The sequence below is a fragment of the Podarcis filfolensis genome (assembly GCF_964270895.1).
Source record: "Podarcis filfolensis genome assembly, chromosome: 6".
Taxonomy (NCBI): Eukaryota; Metazoa; Chordata; class Lepidosauria; order Squamata; family Lacertidae; genus Podarcis; species Podarcis filfolensis.
In genome coordinates this window covers 88912074-88930382 of record NC_139609.1, presented here as the reverse complement: position 1 = coordinate 88930382, position 18309 = coordinate 88912074, and the positions used below count along the sequence as shown (strand labels likewise).

The following is an 18309-nucleotide window of genomic DNA, read 5'->3' as shown; positions in this document are numbered from 1 at the left end:
TCCTGAAGGTAGGAGTCTATCAATTGATGAAGATGATCATCCAAATGTCATAGACCAAATGGAGCAAACAGCACGCAGACCTAGTGGTGGGAGGAAAAAATCCTTAAAAAAGAGACACGGGGGAATGATTAATGGACTTCAATGTCTGTACACTAATGCGCAAAGCATGGGAAATAAACAAGATGAGCTTGAGCTCTTGGTACAGCAAACTAAATATGACATAATAGGCATCACTGAAACCTGGTGGGATAAGTCCCACGATTGGAATGTAATAATGGAGGGATACAATCTATTTCAGAGAAACAGACCAGACAAGAAAGGAGGAGGAGTGGCGTTATATGTCAGGGATGTGTATACCTGTGAAGAGATCCAAGATTTAGAACCTCAAAGCCAAAGTGAGAGCATTTGGGTCAAAATTAAGGGAGAGAAGAATAACAGTGACCTCATTGTGGGAGTTTACTATAGATCCCCAAGCCAAACGGAGGACATAGATGATGCCTTCCTGGAACAGATGGCCAAGCATGCAAAAGGAAGGGAGATAGTAGTAATGGGAGACTTCAATTATCCGGATATTTGTTGGATGTCAAACTCAGCCAAGAGCATAAGGTCAAACAGATTCCTCACTGGCCTTGCAGACAACTTCATTGTCCAGAAAGTGGGAGAAGCAACAAGAGGAACAGCCATTTTAGATCTGGTCCTAACCAATGCTGATGACCTGGTTAGTGGGGTAGAAGTGGAAAGATCATTAGGCGCGAGTGATCATGCTCCTCTGAAGTTTACTATACAGCGGAAAGGAGCAGCCAAGCATACTAGGACTCAATTTCTTGACTTTAAGAAAGCCGACTTCATAAAACTTAGGGAAGTGCTGGGTGAGATCCCATGGACAGTAATACTAAAAGGAAAGGGAGTTCATGATGGCTGGGAGTTTGTTAAGAGGGAGATAGTAAAAGCACAACTTCAGGCAATACCAATGAGATGGAAACATGGAAGGTGCCTAAAGAAGCCAGGGTGGCTATCTAAAGAACTTTTAACTGAGTTAAGATTAAAAAAGGATGTGTACAAAAAATGGAAAAGGGGAGAAACCACCAAAGAGGAATTCAAACAAATAGCCAGCACGTGTAGACACAAAGTCAGAAAAGCTAAAGCACAGAATGAACTCAGGCTTGCTAGAGAGGTTAAAAGCAACAAAAAAGGCTTTTATGGGTATGTTCGTAGCAAAAGGAAGAACAAAGATACAGTGGGGTCACTCAGAGGAGAAGATGGTGAAATGCAAACAGGGGACACAGAAAGGGCTGAACTCCTCAATGCCTTCTTTGCCCCAGTCTTCTCTGATAAAGAAAACAATGCCCGACCTGAAGAATTTGGAGCAAATGATTCAGCAGAGGAAACACAGCCCAGAGTAACTAAGGAGATAGTACAAGAATACTTGGCTAGTTGAGATGTATTCAAGTCTCCAGGGCCAGATGAACTGCATCCAAGAGTATTAAAAGAACTGGCAGATGTGATCTCAGAACCACTGGCAGTCATCTTTGAGAATTCCTGGAGAACAGGCGAAGTCCCGGCAGACTGGAGGAGGGCAAATGTTGTCCCTATTTTCAAAAAGGGAAAAAGAGAGGACCCAAATAATTACTGCCCAGTCAGTCTGACATCAATACCAGGGAAGATTCTGGAGCAGATCATTAAGCAAACAGTCTGTGAGCACCTAGAAAGGAATGCTGTGATCACCAATAGTCAGCATGGATTTCTGAAAAATAAGTCATGTCAGACTAACCTGATCTCATTTTTTGACAGAATTACAAGCCTGGTAGATGAAGGGAACGCAGTGGATGTAGCCTACCTTGATTTCAGCAAGGCATTTGACAAGGTGCCCCATGATATTCTTGTAAAGAAGCTGGTAAAATGCGGTCTTGACTATGCTACCACTCAGTGGATTTGTAACTGGCTGACTGACCGAACCCAAAGGGTGCTCATCAATGGTTCCTCTTCATCCTGGAGAAGAGTGACTAGTGGGGTGCCACAGGGTTCTGTCTTGGGCCCAGTCTTATTCAACATCTTTATCAACGACTTGGATGATGGACTCAAGGGCATCCTGATCAAATTTGCAGATGACACCAAACTGGGAGGGGTGGCTAACACCCCAGAGGACAGGATCACACTTCAAAACGACCTTGACAGATTAGAGAACTGGGCCAAAACAAACAAGATGAATTTTAACAGGGAGAAATGTAAAGTATTGCACTTGGGCAAAAAAAATGAGAGGCACAAATACAAGATGGGTGACACCTGGCTTGAGAGCAGTACATGTGAAAAGGATCTAGGAGTCTTGGTTGACCACAAACTTGACATGAGCCAATAGTGTGACGCGGCAGCTAAAAAAGCCAATGCAATTCTGGGCTGCATCAATAGGAGTATAGCATCTAGATCAAGGGAAGTAATAGTGCCACTGTATTCTGCTCTGGTCAGACCTCACCTGGAGTACTGTGTCCAGTTCTGGGCACCACAGTTCAAGAAGGACACTGACAAACTGGAACGTGTCCAGAGGAGGGCAACCAAAATGGTCAAAGGCCTGGAAACGATGCCTTATGAGGAACGGCTAAGGGAGCTGGGCATGTTTAGCCTGGAGAAGAGGAGGTTATGGGGTGATATGATAGCCATGTTCAAATATATAAAAGGATGTCACATAGAGGAGGGAGAAAGGTTGTTTTCTGCTGCTCCAAAGAAGCGGACACGGAGCAATGGATCCAAACTACAAGAAAGAAGATTCCACCTAAACATTAGGAAGAACTTCCTGACAGTAAGAGCTGTTTGACAGTGGAATTTGCTGCCAAGGAGTGTGGTGGAGTCTCCTTCTTTGGAGGTCTTTAAGCAGAGGCTTGACAACCATATGTCAGGAGTGCTCTGATGGTGTTTCCTGCTTGGCAGGGGGTTGGACTCGATGGCCCTTGTGGTCTCTTCCAACTCTATGATTCTATGACCCTCCACCCATCTTAGCACCAGAGAGGGTCTGTAGGGAAGGAGGCAGTCGTTTGGCCAGACACTGCCAGTACAGACCCCATGAGTGTATCTGCAAAATTAATTACTTTTTTTTGTCCCAATGTGCCTCACTTTACACTTGCTTGCAATTTTACATTCATTCACTCAGTTTGGAGAAGTCCTTTTGGAGGTCTTTACAATCCCTTGTAACTTGACTACTTCACTGCTCACCCTTAATCTAAATCAGCTTGCCAAACTTTTCATGTTGGTGACACACTTTTTAGACATGCATCATTTCGCGACACAGTAATTCAGTTTTACTAGCAAACCAGACGTTAAATTAACCCCTTTCCAGCCATTGGAGCATTCACGTGACACACCGACACACTGTAGCCGACACACTAATGTGTCGCAATACACAGTTTGAAAAGCTCTGGTCTAGATAATTTATCAACAAGCTGAAAAAGGACTGCACTTTCTACATCCCTCTGGTTGGAGAAATATCCATTTATTCCTACTCTCTTCCTGTTTCTGCAACAATTACTGATCCATAAGAGGAGAGTTCATTTTCTCCGATGACTGCTAAGCTTACACAGGCGTCTTTGGTACGGAGTTGATTACAGGACATCAACTTTTAAAAGCTTGAATCGGATCCCTTTCAAAACAAAGGACAATAATTGGGACCTGTTTATATTGGCAAACACAAAGCCATTATATCCACAAGAATTTTTAAGGACACAAGAATCAGGAAAACCACTTAGAGGATGAAACCAATATTCTTAAATGGCTGAAGATGAAGTTGAAATTTTCTTAATTTTTACTTAGTTTGTTTTTTATTGGACAGTATGCTGAAAAGTTTCAATAAAACTTTTTTTAAAGAAGAAAGAAAATACCCAGCAGTAAGGGATAGGTTCTTGGCTATTAAATGAGCTGCGGTTTTGGGGCAGGAAGTAATGCAAAATCAACAAGCATATTTGAAGAATAAAAATTGGAATAGTGTAAATGCAGCAAACATGTTTGCAAACACTTTTAAGTAGCAGAAACTTCTCCAAAAGTTAATCACTTCTGTATCCTGGAATGGCACAAGAGGGGAGGAAAATGGGTGTAAATTTTACACACCCAGCATGGTTGGCTGTCAGTAACACAAGGCCCTCAAAAAGGTGAGATTTAATATGGAATTGGGAGCCAAGGTGGATAACTTTTTTAGACTATCCCGTTCCATTTTTGATTGGGCATTGTTTAAATGACTTTAAGAGTAAAAAGCTGAACTGTTTATCTGAGGCCCTTCTTTGTGTGCCTTCATGAGGTCCGGAAGGTGGCAACACAAGAATGGACCTTTTCTGCAATGGCTCCCTGTTTGTGAGATGCTCTCCCAAGGAAGTCTCACCTGGCGCATTCATTACATATATTTAGGCACCGGGGGAAATGTTTCTCTTCAACCAGGTGTTGATTGAACACCCCATGGCTTTTTTTTTTTAATGTGTTGGGGGCTATTGGTTTTTATTATGTATACTGTATTCTCATTTTGTATTTTTCTGTTGTGAACTGCCTTGGGACCTTCAGATGAAAGGTGGTATACAAATTTTAAAAAGTAAATAAAAATTAATGTGTTGAGGGCAATAAGAGTCAAAATATGAGAACTCAAGTTTTTTTTAGGTGTGTGTATTTGGTGCAAGAACCAAATTTGGCATTGGATAGTGACAGCTGGTAGTATCGGCAGCAATCTAGGCCATGGGCTGGATTCAGCTACTTGGTATTGTTAGTGGAAGTCAGCACGACAACTCCAGTAGGGCTTTCCCCACTCTTTCCTCCCATGTACCCCACAAATCTGTTCGGGGTGTGTGTGTCAGAAATCCCAGAGAAGTTTGTGGGGAGAGGAGAGGAGATGGTTCTATCATGCAACCAAAAATGCTTATGCTGACTGAACAACCTCCTTAGTGCCATGCTGATTACTACCCAAAGTGTTTATCTATAGATCAAGTACAAGTTTGATTCATTGTAATTGTGGTCACAAAGTGTTTGCAGTGACTTAAAGAACTGTGTAACCTGGCAATGTATCTTCAAGACAGTTGGAAGCAGCAGCAACCAAAACCATACATAAACTGTTATTCAGAAACTGGCTGCTGTAGAAAAGTAGCAGCTGTGTTGAGAAGTCCACTAGGCTCAATGGCTTGAGACTTACGATGCAATGCCTTCTCCTAGACCAGGCATGGCCAAACTTGGCCCTCCAGATGTTTTGGGACTACAATTCCCACCATCCCTGACCACTGGTCCTGTTAGCTATGGATGATGGGAGTTGTAGTCCCAAAACATCTGGAGGGCCAAGTTTGGCCATGCCTGTCATAAACTCTTTCAAACAGACTAAATGGTACAGTTGTAATAAAGTTACATGGAAGCAACATGGGGACAATACAGTTTTACTTGATTTGTTATATAAATATCCAGTAGCTCTTTCCTCCCAACTGTTGCATGACAAGTGGAATGTGAAATCTATGAAACCTGCAAAATTCAGTATGTGGTGTCTACGTTGCAATTCAATTCACATTTTCCCATGCTGCAACTCAAACTTGTCACCAACATTCATGTGAACCTGCACAAAAATCCGAACATTTCCACTCCAATAGAAATGGAAAATTCAGCCATAAATAGAACTTGAAAGCTGGAGTCAAATTTCAAATCTGGATTTGGAATTTCAAAATTAGAATTTTGCATTTTAAATGATCATGCACATATTTGAACAAACACTTTGAAATCAATTTCAGTGCTACTATTGCTTTAAAAATCCTTCATTCATCCCTACCCTTGCCCAAGTTCTGTTCCTTGAAACAATAAAACTACTTTTTAAAAAAGGAAATATATTAATTGAACTCGGGAAACACTTCTTACGAATCAAAGGACTTGAGCAGTCCCATTTCCCCCTAAGGAATATTCCTTATCCAAACATACAAGCTTTGAATATGAACATAAACAGTCTTCATTTATTTATTGCTTATACCATGTGCTTCCTCTAAAGACCTCAAAGCAACTTACAAATGGTTCCCAGGTGGTCTCCCATCCAACACAGCTTTCAGAGCCAGATTATAGCGTTTATTCTATCCAATGTTAGGGAAGGATAGCAGCTTTACTTAATAAAAAATTAAAAATCAACAGCCTACTCGAGGTTTTCAGAGAATGTAGTGAGAACTTATGATGACACAATCTCTCCTCCCCCTTATTAATTGCAGAATTGTAATTCAGGAGGTACTTTCTGCATTGCCTGCTCCAATGTCTTCTTTAAAGGGCTTTTCTGGATAATAGCACCTTCAGGCAAATGTACTAGAAGTTATTGGGCTTATGCTGAAAAATAGGCAAGGCAAAGTTGAATGCACTTTTGAGACAACTTTAAAAGGACTAGGCAACAAGGCCTGAGGTTGTAGAATGCATAAACTGGTCTTTGGAACATTTTTTTCCAGAACCAGCTCAACCACATGAAGAAACAGGCTTTTTGTGCCTCCATTGCTCTTGGAATCTACTGTATACTGAGATGATTCAGGCAAAGATGTCTGCAATGAAGCATCTTGTGACTCCTTAAAAAACTAACACACCAATATTGTGCATAAGGTATTCTAGCTTAGAGTTCTCTTCCACAGACGCGTGAAGTGTTGTTCTCAGATGGCTGATAACTGCCAACTGAGGATAACATTTCATGCATCTAATGAAGTGGGATCTAAAAGCTTATGTCAAAACACCCAATTTGCACATAAGGAAATTTAGCACCAAGGCTGAATCTATATTATTATGATTAACCACCCTTCAGCCTAAGGTCCCAGGGCGCGTCAAAGCATAAAAACTATTTAAAACAACTATAGTTTTGAGTGCCATTAGATCTGTGATGGCTGTATTATGCATACAAACCACCCATTTTATTATGGTCATCAGGTGATGAAAATGTATGCTGAAACGCCCCTTTGGACAACAGGCAGACAAAGCGCGTTTTATTTTGCTGTAAAGATACAGTGGTACCTCGGGTTACATACGCTTCAGGTTACATACACTTCAGGTTACAGACTCCGCTAACCCAGAAATAGTGCTTCAAGTTAAGAACTTTGCTTCAGGATGAGAAGAGAAATCGTGCTCCGGCGGCGCGGCAACAGCAGGAGGCCCCATTAGTTAAAGTGGTGCTTCAGGTTAAGAACGGACCTCTGGAACGAATTAAGTACTTAACTCGAGGTACCACTGTATCTGCATTGCAAGTATAAAGGTTAGAAATTATGGTGAACATATTTTAAACTACCATCTCCCCCAGTACTGTCTACTGTTAAACAGCTGTGGTTTTGCTGTGTTTCATCTCCTACTCTTGATGCCCAAGATCTATTTAGGCGGTGGCATGGGTTCGTTGTGGGACCCTGTGCATGCATGTGCTCTACATCTCAGAACTCAATTCCTCCTCTAAATGGCTGGGAGATCATCAGCTATTTACCTAAAAACGTATTGGTGTGGTTAACTATTAAAATAAAAAAACCACAGGCTAAAGCAAAACAAAAAACCCCACAAATACAAAACATCTAGCTTTAAAATATATTTCATCACAGTAAGAACCAATTAAAGACCAACCCGCGGGTTAAAGGGCAATATTGAGTTCACCTCAGACCAAAGGTTTGCCCCCAAAAGAAAACTGTTATAGAACTCAAAATTCTTGTATGTGACGCGATTCATGTGTTATTTTCACCGCCTTCATGCTTGGCTGCGGAAATTTCTGGAGCAAGAAGATATACCTGTCAGTAAAGCCGTACACACTTTAACTGCTTGTAGCACAAAAATGTAGTGTTTCTCAATCCAGAAGCATTCATGCTTGTATTCAACATGCTGCTTTCCATTTAGATTGATTCTAGATCTTGCTATACCTAAGGATGGATGTAGCTACTTGAAACATGTTCTAAAGCCCCTCCCTTTCATTAGGTTTTCCATGCCTTTTGCTCTTTCACATGACTCAGGCAAATGAAATGGTGATTGTGGCTTTTGTATATGCCCACCTACAATGTAACTGGGGCAGGTGTGGCTATGACCCCCACTGACAGGGCCCTCGACAACTGCTTTCAAATGGATATATTTGGGGGTAGGGCAGATTCAATCTGCAATGAGCTTTTATTTTTAGAATGAATCCGGTTTCTCTAAAAGTGCTTTTCGTGGGGGGGGGGGGGAATAGGGAGAAGATCTGGATTTTGTGTGTATACTACACAGGGAAAAATGTACTCAAGTCTCTATTGATTCTATAATAAAATGTGTGCATGCAGCTGAAAAATGTCATGTGTATGCAGCCTAGAAAGTTGCCTAGGCTTCCAAGGTTATAACAGACACAAAACACTAGCACAAAATGCCTCTATGTAAGAAAGCCACAGAAACAGCCCACAATTCAATTCAGCATGGAATAAGTTTAACTCTGCTCAGTTTGATAAGGTTAACCAAACGTTAATGTTGAGATTATGGCTAGTGTGTAAATTGGCAGTTTGATGTTCTCACACTTCGCAAAAAACTTCTTAGAGATAAAGATTCTCCCCCCCCCCCCATTATGGTTCAATGAAGATGCTGCCTTGGATTTGAAAATAACGTAAGTTGTGGAAAAGCCAACTCCTTGAAAAATCCTGATACTATGACCTAATGTAAGGGAATCCATAGGGAAGTCAAAAAATTGAAACTGAAAAGAACTAAATTATGGCCTCTTATTTTCAACTTTTTGTCAGCTTGAAAATTAAATGAGGTTCTAAAGCTTTGGACTGTATCACTTCTGGCTTCCTGTTGGGGGTTGCATATTTTAAAATAATTATTTCCCCATATATAACTTTCCTTGCATATACCATTGTATCAGAGATATCCTTTGATGTGCTACATACAGGAGTCTTGTGTGAAAAAGCATTTAACAACTATGACTCTCCCCATACCTACACTCTGAAATGCAACATTCCAAAATTTTACCCTCTTTATTTTGCATGAGGATATAAACTTTCCCCACTTATACTGAGAGCACGGGACCAAAAACAGCAGGCTCCACAAACCGGATGCCTGCCAGATGTCTAAAGACAATTCCCATGAGTCTCAGGCAGCACAGGGGGCAGCAGGTGGGTGAAGGCTGCATTACAGCATGGCTCCTTCGTGTGAAGCTGGCATAGTGCAGCATGACCTGACCTATATAGGAGAAGCTCAGGGTGTAAAGTGCAGCAGCTGGATTTCTTCCATATATCTCAGGGTGTTTGTATGGGAGCAAGCTATGTGGCAGCAACGCACTACCAACATTAACAGAGGGCCTCAGAAGCCGCGTTGCCCACCACTCTTTAAAATATTGCAAAATAAATATTTATCTTACTGGATTATCCTCAATTTGCAAAAAAAGTTTAAAGTAATTTTATGCTGCAGCAAGATTATTTCAACTCAGCATATTCTTCTTTGCAAATACACAGGAAACCAGATTTGTTAACACATTTACTATATTTGCATTTTTAGGTAAAACATCTTACGTGAACATCTGCACTTAGGAAGTAGCCCATAAACCTCAAATTGAGTATTATTTAGAACAGCCTACTTATACTTTTAGGGACGTGGGTGGCACTGCTAAACCACTGAGCCTTGGGCTGTATCAGGTTGTATCAGGTTGGCCTGGGCAGTTTTGGTGCTAAAAGCATACCTGAAGCCAGCTTGAGTCTAGATAATCTGCTTCTTCCAGGCACACCTGATGCCAGATGGCCACCTTGCCCCGGAAGGGAATATTAGAAACTGATAGTTTCCTCAAAAAACTGTATCTCAGGAAGATCTTTTCAGGAGGGAAGGGGCATTCTTCCCATGCTAGTCAAATGAGTTGGGATCAAGAGGACTATAGTCAGCCTCACTGCTGCAAGTGTTCCCTACACTTCTTCAGGCTATACAACAATGGAAATAGACCCCACAGGCTGTAACAAGATGATGGTCTAGAACCTCCAATGGAACTGCACTAATTGTGGCATCAAGTTCGGCACAGATCCGAGCAATTTTGATCTCAAAGTGCTTCACATACCTCTCACAGCTGGCCGAGTGGTTGGTTGTTAATTATGAGATACTGATCTGAGCCAGCCAACTTACTGTTTTACAAAGCATGAGCACACTTAAGAAGTGCCTTGCAGCATGTTATTAAGGTCCACCTAGTCCAGGCCCTCCAGATGTTTTGAGACTACAATTCCCATCATCCCTGACCACTGGTCTTGCTAGCTAGGGATCATGGGAGTTGTAGGCCAAAAACATCTGGAGGGCCAAGTTTGAGGAAGCCTGACCTACTCCATCAAGAATCCCAGGAACAAGCAGGCACTAAGCAGTGTTATCAGATATTGGCTAGCGGTCCACTGACAAGACCATATTCTACCTTGTTCCCATCTCTGGACTAAGCCATACTGGAAGTGGCTTGCACTCCTGGACAGCAGTTCTAAGCATACACACTGGCAAGTACAGTAAAAGCCACTTAAATCAATGGTACTGCTTTGTAAACATGGCTATGATTGGTCTGTTTGTAAAGTAGTTTGCGTCACATAAACAGTGCATTTTTCCTCCTTGAGGAACTGTTTAAGATTTTAGTGCAAACTATTCTACTTGCTGCACAGATCACAGAAGTGGCAAGGTTTTTTCCCCTCCCTCAGAGGTGATTAGGCTCACTAGTAATTTTGCTGCAAGACGGGGCAAAGGTAAAAGGAAGCAGAAGCACAACATAATAGGCAAGAATGACTAGCAACTTGTAACTATTGCTTCCTGACAACCTGGACTTTGGTAAGTAACATGCCGCCCCTTATTGCCATTGCTGTCTTCGAGGCGTTGGGTGTTATGATTTAAAATATTAAGTCTTTTCTGTTTTGTAAGCTGCTTTAAGTTCATTTTTTTTTAAAAAAAGGTATGTTGTACATTTCTGCCCTGGCTCTTTCCATTTATTTTACTGAACAAAAAACCTCTACTACCTGTTGTGAAGGCAGCAATTACCAAGCCGTATGTGTAGCTATCCAAAAGACAGGCAGGATTTAGGGTAGGGTGGTGTAAAATGGCCAGATTAAAAGGACAAAGGGACAATAATATGACGGACGTGAAGTTAATTCATATTAACAGTCTTACGCCCAAACTTGGGAAAACTGGGTGTCTGAAATGTGTAAGGGAAGCTGGTATGTCTCAGACACCATCTCTTGCAGTGGTGATCAGAATCAAGGGCATGGCATGTGTTCCCTCTGTCAAGAGAAAGCAAAGCATGAAGCAGATTTATTTAGGTTCTTTTTTTCTAGCCTATGTAAAGGTTTACAGCTTTTCCTGAGACGTGAGGGGTTAATGACTTAGTTATGATGCTCTCAAGCCATCCTTTCCCCCTGCCTTTTGCTGCTGAACTTTAAAGGGCAGTCTGAACAGCTACTGATCATCCCCCCCCCTTTTCTTTTTCTCCCAAGGCTTTAATATAAAAAACCCTTTCTCTGTGTATTTACGTAGCTCGCATAAAGAATGGGGCTATCAGTTTGCAAAGTTTTCTAAATTCAAAATCAAGAATTTCATTGTCTTTTTTGTAGAAATTCTTGACATAGGTTAGCAGCTTCCATGTATGCTACCCATTTTCAGTACTTCCTCAGCTAATCCTTAATTGGGAACAAAACCAGTTACCTGCTGCAAGGAGTGCAGAACCCCTCCAGTTGCCCAGAGAGGCACCTGAAATACCTGCAGTGCACTGACACTGACTGATAACAGGAAAGCTTAGCCTTCTTAACTCCTTAAAACCGAGATGAAATATGCTGTAAAGCAGAACATAACCCCTTTGTCTTAAAACTGGGAGTTGCTCAAGAGCTTGACGCCTGGTATTAAAAGCCTTGGTATTGGTGGATTCTTTTAATTGTCAGGTTTAAGTAGATGTTTCCATCCCCTCTAATTTTCACCATTCTAAAAGTCTCATTAGAAGTATAAATTATAGAATAAAGTACTGCCACCCATCCTGAACCCTCAGGATGGGGTGGGCTAAGCACAGAAATAATTAATAAAGGGCAACAGCAACATAAGGTATCTCGGCAAGGGAGACAGTGACTAGCACAGCCTGGTAGTACATGCTTTCCAGATTAAATTGGTTAAAGAAGGCAGGGAGAGGAACACAAAGAGAATTCTGAATGATTCCATTTACAACTGACTGGCGATAAATTGTGATACGTGGCGGCACACATAGCCTGCACCTCTGCCAGTCTGAGGAAGGAGAGCACAGAGATCTTCACAGGCAGCTTTACGCTGCAGGCCAACCACACTATGACAAGGGCGGCACTAACAAATGTGACTTTGCAATGCAAAAGGACCACTATAGGAAGCTTCGGTGAGTTGTTTTGACCAAAAAACCACACCAAAATCTGATTACAAGTGACTTTAAGCCATGTAAAGGGGGGGGGAGATGTTAAGAACATTAAGGATAGCATAGTGGCGGGTTGGACTAGATGACCCTTGGGGGTCCCTTCCAGCTCTACAATTCTATGAAGTGACACCGAAACAGGAATTGTACCCACCCCCAGATTTGGGGGTGAGGTCCTACATTCCTTCAGTCTCTGCACTTTAAGGCCTATCTGCTACCCTTCTCCTTTCAACTTACTTTAGAAACAGGAGTTGTCTCCTTCAGAGAAATTCTTTACATGCAAAGTGGAGATCTCTCCTCTCTCTCTCAGATAGCAACTTAAAAACTGGAAGGTATGACGACATGGCTGCGATGTGAGCAGCCAGCTGCTCTCAGGACAGCATGAAATAAGAAAGAAAGAAAAAAACGTCTGTGAGGATCAGTTATACTAGAGAACTTCCTAAATGGAAAGGCGGCGGCTTGACGTGGTGGGGGGGGGGGGAGATTTCGTGCCGGCCTCGCAGAGAGAGAGAGTTAAGGAAGCGATTTGAAAAATAAAGGCGGGAGAGGAGGAGGGCGCTGATTTTGACACTGAAGAGGACTCTTTAAAAATATTTTTAACAATAGGGAGGGGCGCATTTCAACTGGGGCGGGGAAGCCTATGCGTGTGTCTGCAAAACGGGGAGCCCCATGACAAGGATTGGGGGGTGTCGAGAGGGTCCCCCCCTGGGTTGCCGTGTGAGAGATCTCAAACTCTGTTAGAAACCAAGGCTGAGGGAAGGAAAGAGGCGGCAGCCGGCATGGCCAGGAAGCGAGCGCGGGCCCTTCTTCCCCCAAGGCCGAGGCGAGCGGGCGAGACCTCCCGTCTCCTCAGCTAAGAGGCGAGGCCGGCGGGCTTCCCCGGCGGGACGAGGCCCTTCTCACCCACAGGCAGGCGGGCCGCCGCCGGGTCGAGCCCGGCCCTCTTCCTCTCCCCTCACCGCCGCCCCTTCCCGCGGGTGTATCGGTTACAGCAGCTGGCACAGGTGCGGCGGGGTTGCCCTTCAGACCCGCTCCGCCGAGGGAAACCTCAGGGGCGCGCAGGCAGGCAGGGAGGGAGAAGAGCGGGAGCCGCCGCCGCCGCCGAACATGCAGCCATTTTGGGCTTCGCCAGACAAAGAACTGCGACGGCGGCTGCTCGCCTCTGAGGCGGCGGCGGCGGCTGTCAACAGTGCCACCTCCGCCACGCTCGCAAACCCCTCTCCGCCAACCGCGCGCGCACCCGGCGCTCCTCCCTTCCCCCTCCTCCTCCTTCCCCCCAACCCCCTTCGCTAGGCCGCAGCCGGGCCCGCCGCCGCCCGTCCCCTTACTAAGCGCTCGCAGCCATTTGCCCGAGCTTTTATAGCGACCGGCCGTCCAATGGGGAGCCGGCGGAATCCCTCTCCGGCCGCTGATGTGATGCCTCGGCTGCCGGCCCGCCCCTCCCCTCTTCCCCCCTCCCTCGCGCGCATGCCTAGTGCGGGAAGGCCGGGGCGGGAGGGGAGCTGGGTGTATGTGTAAAATGAGTGAGTGAGGGAGAAAGGGGAGGGGTGGCGAGCGCGAGGAGGGCGGGGGGAGGGAGGAGTGAGCGAGGAGGAGGAGGAGGAGGAGGGGGGCCGGCAGGCGGTCGGTCGGGCGGGAGCCTCTCACAGGAACCCTCCAAAAAAAAGATGGCGGCGGGCTCGGATCTGCTGGATGAGGTTTTCCTGAACCCTGATGTGGACGAGAAGGTGGTGAGCGACCTGGTGGGCTCCCTGGAGTCTCAGCTGGCGGCCTCGAGCCACCACCACCAGCACCACAGGGCGCAGGAGCCCCTCAGGGCCGCTGGGGGGCTGCTGGGGAACCATGTTGTGAGCAGCAGCAGCAGTAGCAGCAGCCCGAGCCCGAGCCCTGGAGGAGTAGGAGGAGGTGGCGGCGGCGGAGGAGGAGGCGGAGGAGGAGGAGGAGGAGGCGGCAGCAGCAGTGCTCATGTCCACACCGAGAGCCCCGGCAGCGGCACCGGCACCACCACCGGCGGCGGCGGAGGCAGCGGCAGCAGCAGCGCCGCCGCCGCCACCAGCGCCGCCAAGATGGGACTCAGTGGCCCCGAGATCACCAAGCCAGGTAACCTGGCGAGGCGACGGGGGGTGGGGGTGGGAAGGGGCTGCCCTCTTTCCTCAGGGGGCAGAGGGGGCTCCCCTTCTCCCCTTCCCCCCGCTGCCCCCTTCCCTTCCCCCCCTCCTGCCTCTTCCCCCCTAAAGCGGGACTGCTGGCTCCCCTCCTTGCTCTTTTCTCTTTCCTTTTCCTCTTTCCCATTCTCTCTCTTCTCTCCCCCCCCCCCATTTGTTGTTATGATAGGAATTGGAGTGTGCAAGGGGGTGGCTGGGTGGAGAGGGTCGGGGGCGAGGGAGGCCTTCCTAGAATGCCAACCTCTCACCCTCCAACCCCCCCTCGCTCCCCTCCCCGCAACATACTATTTTTGGCTGGGACTGGCCTCCCCTCCCCCCCTTCCTACTACATCTAGAGTGGAAATGGATTATTAAGGGGTTTTGTTGTGGTTGTATATGTGTGTATGTATGGCAGTTCTCCTCTTTAACACCGTCTCCACCCCCCTCCTTTTTAATTATGTCATCCCTTCCCCCCCCACTTCAATCTCCTGGTAGCTGGGGTATTTGGGGTGCTCCTGATTGATCGTGAGGGGAGACCCTTGGCATTTGACTTCTGCTCCTCCCCCCTCCCCCCTACCCACTGCCTTGTCAAAGAAATAAGAAATTGTGTTGTTTACAGGGGAGATTCTCCCGTCCTCTCTCTCCCTCTCCCTCTGTATATATATATATAATGCTCTTCTGGAGCTGTCTGAATTCTTCCTTGCCCTCCCCACTCTCTGTAGCCGAAGTGCAAGGATTTTTGTGTGGAGGGGGGGCATTGTTATTAATCATGACACCAGCTTCCCCTGAGAAGAGGAAGTGATGGGGGGACGTCGGGGTCAGGAACCCTTTTTAAATATACCTCTTTGCAAAGGCCGGTCTGTTTGGCTGCTTCTCCTTCCGTTGTCGTCGGGGTTATACCTCAACCTTTTGAGTCTCTTCTTTCTCCTTAAACAATATGCCAGGCTGTGTGGTTTGCTTCGAATCTGAGGACAAGCCCCTCTTGCCCGTGGGGTTGGGAGAGATGACAGCCCATCTGTGAATGTTTTCCCCTTTATAGCAAGACAGTGGACTGCGAGGGGTATCATAACATTTGGTCCTGTCTTTCACTGCATGGCTAGAGGAGCATTGTAAGGGAAAGAAAACAGTGCTTCTCTCCCCCTCCACCACCATGATTTACACTCCCCTCCCCCTCTATATATTTTTCCCTCGCTTTTGTGTGACTGAAATATTACAGGGATGCTGTTGCATGTAGGACTCCAGGTTAGAAAAGGGGGATCTTGGAGGAACAACCCTCCGGTAGCCCTGATTTGTGTGACGTTATCTATCTGATTACAGTCCTCCTACTTGTGTCTTTTAAATACGGGGCCTGTAAAGTCAGGGATGGTGTAACACATAATGCCAGACTTTGCTAGGGTCAGTGGGTTTTCTGGGTGCAAAAGAAGCATCTTTGCTAGTATTTGTTTTCCTTTGTAGGAGCAGCAATCAAAGCAGCAGGGTTTAATGTGTGTATGTTTAAGAGGGAGGGTGAAGTCCTCTAACACTGCCTTGCCTTCTATCATCTCTCTGACAGCTGCTGTTCAGTCCCACTTTTCCACGTTGTTCCATTCAACAGGAAACATTTAGCCACTAGGTTTTCCTATAGCAGATGAGGGGATTGTATGGAGGGGGTTGAAGCCTCTGGGCTGCCCCTTATTTACTTTTCTCTTTTTTCCTCCCTGCAACTGCTAGAGCAGGCTTGCAGTAGAGTATTATCAAACACAGTGCTATAGTGTCCAAAGAAGGAAAAAGAAACATATAATCAATCCCCTTAGGAGCTGATTTCTTATTGTGTGTGTCATATATATATATGGCTTTGGTTAATTATTAAGTTTACCGTTTGTGGGGGGATGGGAACAGTGAGATGATTTTTTTTATTTTCCGCTCTGGAAATATTTTCACCTTTTTCATGTCCTTCAATATAGAGAGTTTAAGACAAAGGAGAAGAGTCCCACTGTTTTAGCAGAGTTTGGCAGATGTTTTCTTCTTGGCTTCTCTAGTCAAAAGACTTCTTGGCTTCTCTCTTATTTTTGTATGTTCTTGACATTTAATCGCCTTTGTTTTATTTGCAGGAGCTGGTGGAGTGCAAGGGAGTGTTATCAATCATAACGCCAGGTCCCAGGGTTCTACTTTGGACGGGGCCACCACAACCAGCACCAGCACCACTGCACCTGTCCAAGGCGGATCTGAAGCTGCTGTCACCCCAGGGACCCTTAGCCAGGGTAAATCAGTGGTAATCAGCACCATGGCAACAGCTTTATCTACCAGGAATGGTAAAATTGGGACCACGACAGTGCAGACCTTGAATGGGAGTAACGTAGTGATGAATTCTCACGCAGCTTTCTCGGCCACGCCTGTAACGGCAAACCCTACCGTAATCCCTGCTGTCACCCCTCTTGTTAACAATGGACCTGGAAATGTGGGGAAAGTCAGTACCGTTAACGCCGTCTTGCCATCCGCTTCAAATACCGTCATCCAGACTTCTTTCCTTGGCACTGGGGTGTCCTCCGCCTCTTCGCCCTCCCCAACGGTGATCTCCTCACAGCAGCCCCCAAGTATTGGAGCTGGGGGACCAACTGTAGCATTGGTGAGGCCACCCATTCACACGGCAGGACCCTCCGTGGCTGCAGCCACCCAGAACGGGAGCAATACTGTGATCAATTCGACCATCAACGTGGGGAGTTTTCCTCCCGCGGCTGTCGCTGCAGCCACCGTGGGGTCTGGTGTTTCCCTCCAGACCACCCTCGTGAACAGCCAGCCAGGTTCTGGGGTACCGGCTGCACCCACCACGCAGGTCATCAAATCGGAGTCTCCTAAAACTATTGTGCAGACGGTAACTCAACAGCAGACTCTGGCTGCTGGTGGCCAGCCCAGTACTACAGGGGGTAATATGATAATCGGGCAAACTATGCAAGCTGGCCTGCCCAACGTGGCCCCTAATCCTGGTGGGGTTCCTCCTGCGCCTCCAGGCACCCCCACAGGCCTGGCTAAGGGTGCAGCCAACACAGTGGCGCAGAGCCTACCAAGGACTCCGACGGCAACTACAAGTGGAATCAGAGCAACTTTGACTCCCACTGTTTTAGCACCTCGTCTGCCTCAGCCTCCTCAGAATCCAACAAATATTCAGAACTTTCAGTTGCCACCAGGTAAGGAAAGGCTTGAAGGAGTCCCCCCTCTTTCTTTTTCTGCGCTATTGGTGCCTATTGCTTAAAACGAAGCAAATGTTCCAGATTTTACTGTAAATGCAGGGTTGGACAGATTGTACTGTGAAGGTCTCTTTGGACATGGAGTTACATGTGCTCTGTTCTGCATATTCCAATTAGTTGTAATTGGCATTATGCAGGTAGCTGTTCAGGAACCAGTTGATGGACATTTTGCAGCATCTGTAAATTTGAAATTTTTCTGGGTAGATTGCGCTGCTCCGATTGTATCTAGTCTGTTAGCAGCTTTTCCTTCAGGCTTTCCTCTGCCACCATGAGGGCTAGAAACACAACTTTGCTAAAAGAAGTAAAATCTGAGATTCTTTGGATTCCAGCAGGTTTATGAGTTGCACAGCTTTAAATCATATGTTTTCCCCAGAGTAGTACATTACATCCACATGGAGTTTGGTGTTTCAAAGGACCAGAGCATGCTGGTATTGAACCCTAGGAGAGAATGCACTGCTAGGTAAATTTTTACTTTAGCGTTAAGTGAGCAAAGCAGTAAACCTGCAGTACAGCAAAGTGCTTTACTACTGTGCTAAGCAAAGGAGATATGTCCTAGCATCTTCCTACTTCTTCTCCTCTGTTTCAGCCTGCCACTGTTGTCACAGAAGCAGCA

At 45.7% G+C, this 18309-nt stretch overlaps 1 protein-coding gene and 1 long non-coding RNA gene across 4 annotated transcripts in view; one reads left to right on the top strand and one right to left on the bottom strand.

Annotated features, from left to right (window-relative positions):
• Positions 1–4757: 4757 nt before the first annotated feature.
• LOC310764822 lies at positions 4758–12559 on the bottom strand. Its single transcript, XR_014549234.1, has 3 exons — positions 11074–12559; positions 7567–7708; positions 4758–6309 (listed from the first exon to the last, which is right to left on the bottom strand). It is a non-coding gene; the product is annotated as an uncharacterized lncRNA (long non-coding RNA).
• Positions 12560–13912: 1353 nt separating this feature from the next.
• Positions 13913–18309, top strand: part of TAF4 (TATA-box binding protein associated factor 4) — a 76095-nt gene continuing 71698 nt past the window's right edge. Inside the window, exons 1-2 of one of the 3 annotated variants that reach the window (XM_083618430.1) lie at positions 13913–14428; positions 16563–17636. In XM_083618430.1, coding sequence (XP_083474556.1) covers positions 13996–14428; positions 16563–17636 — 1507 coding nt within the window. In that variant the 5' untranslated portion in view covers positions 13913–13995. Of the gene's footprint in view, positions 14429–16562; positions 17637–18309 lie in introns of those variants that run through there. The other 2 variants (XM_083618431.1, XM_083618432.1) reach the window with 2 other exon arrangements.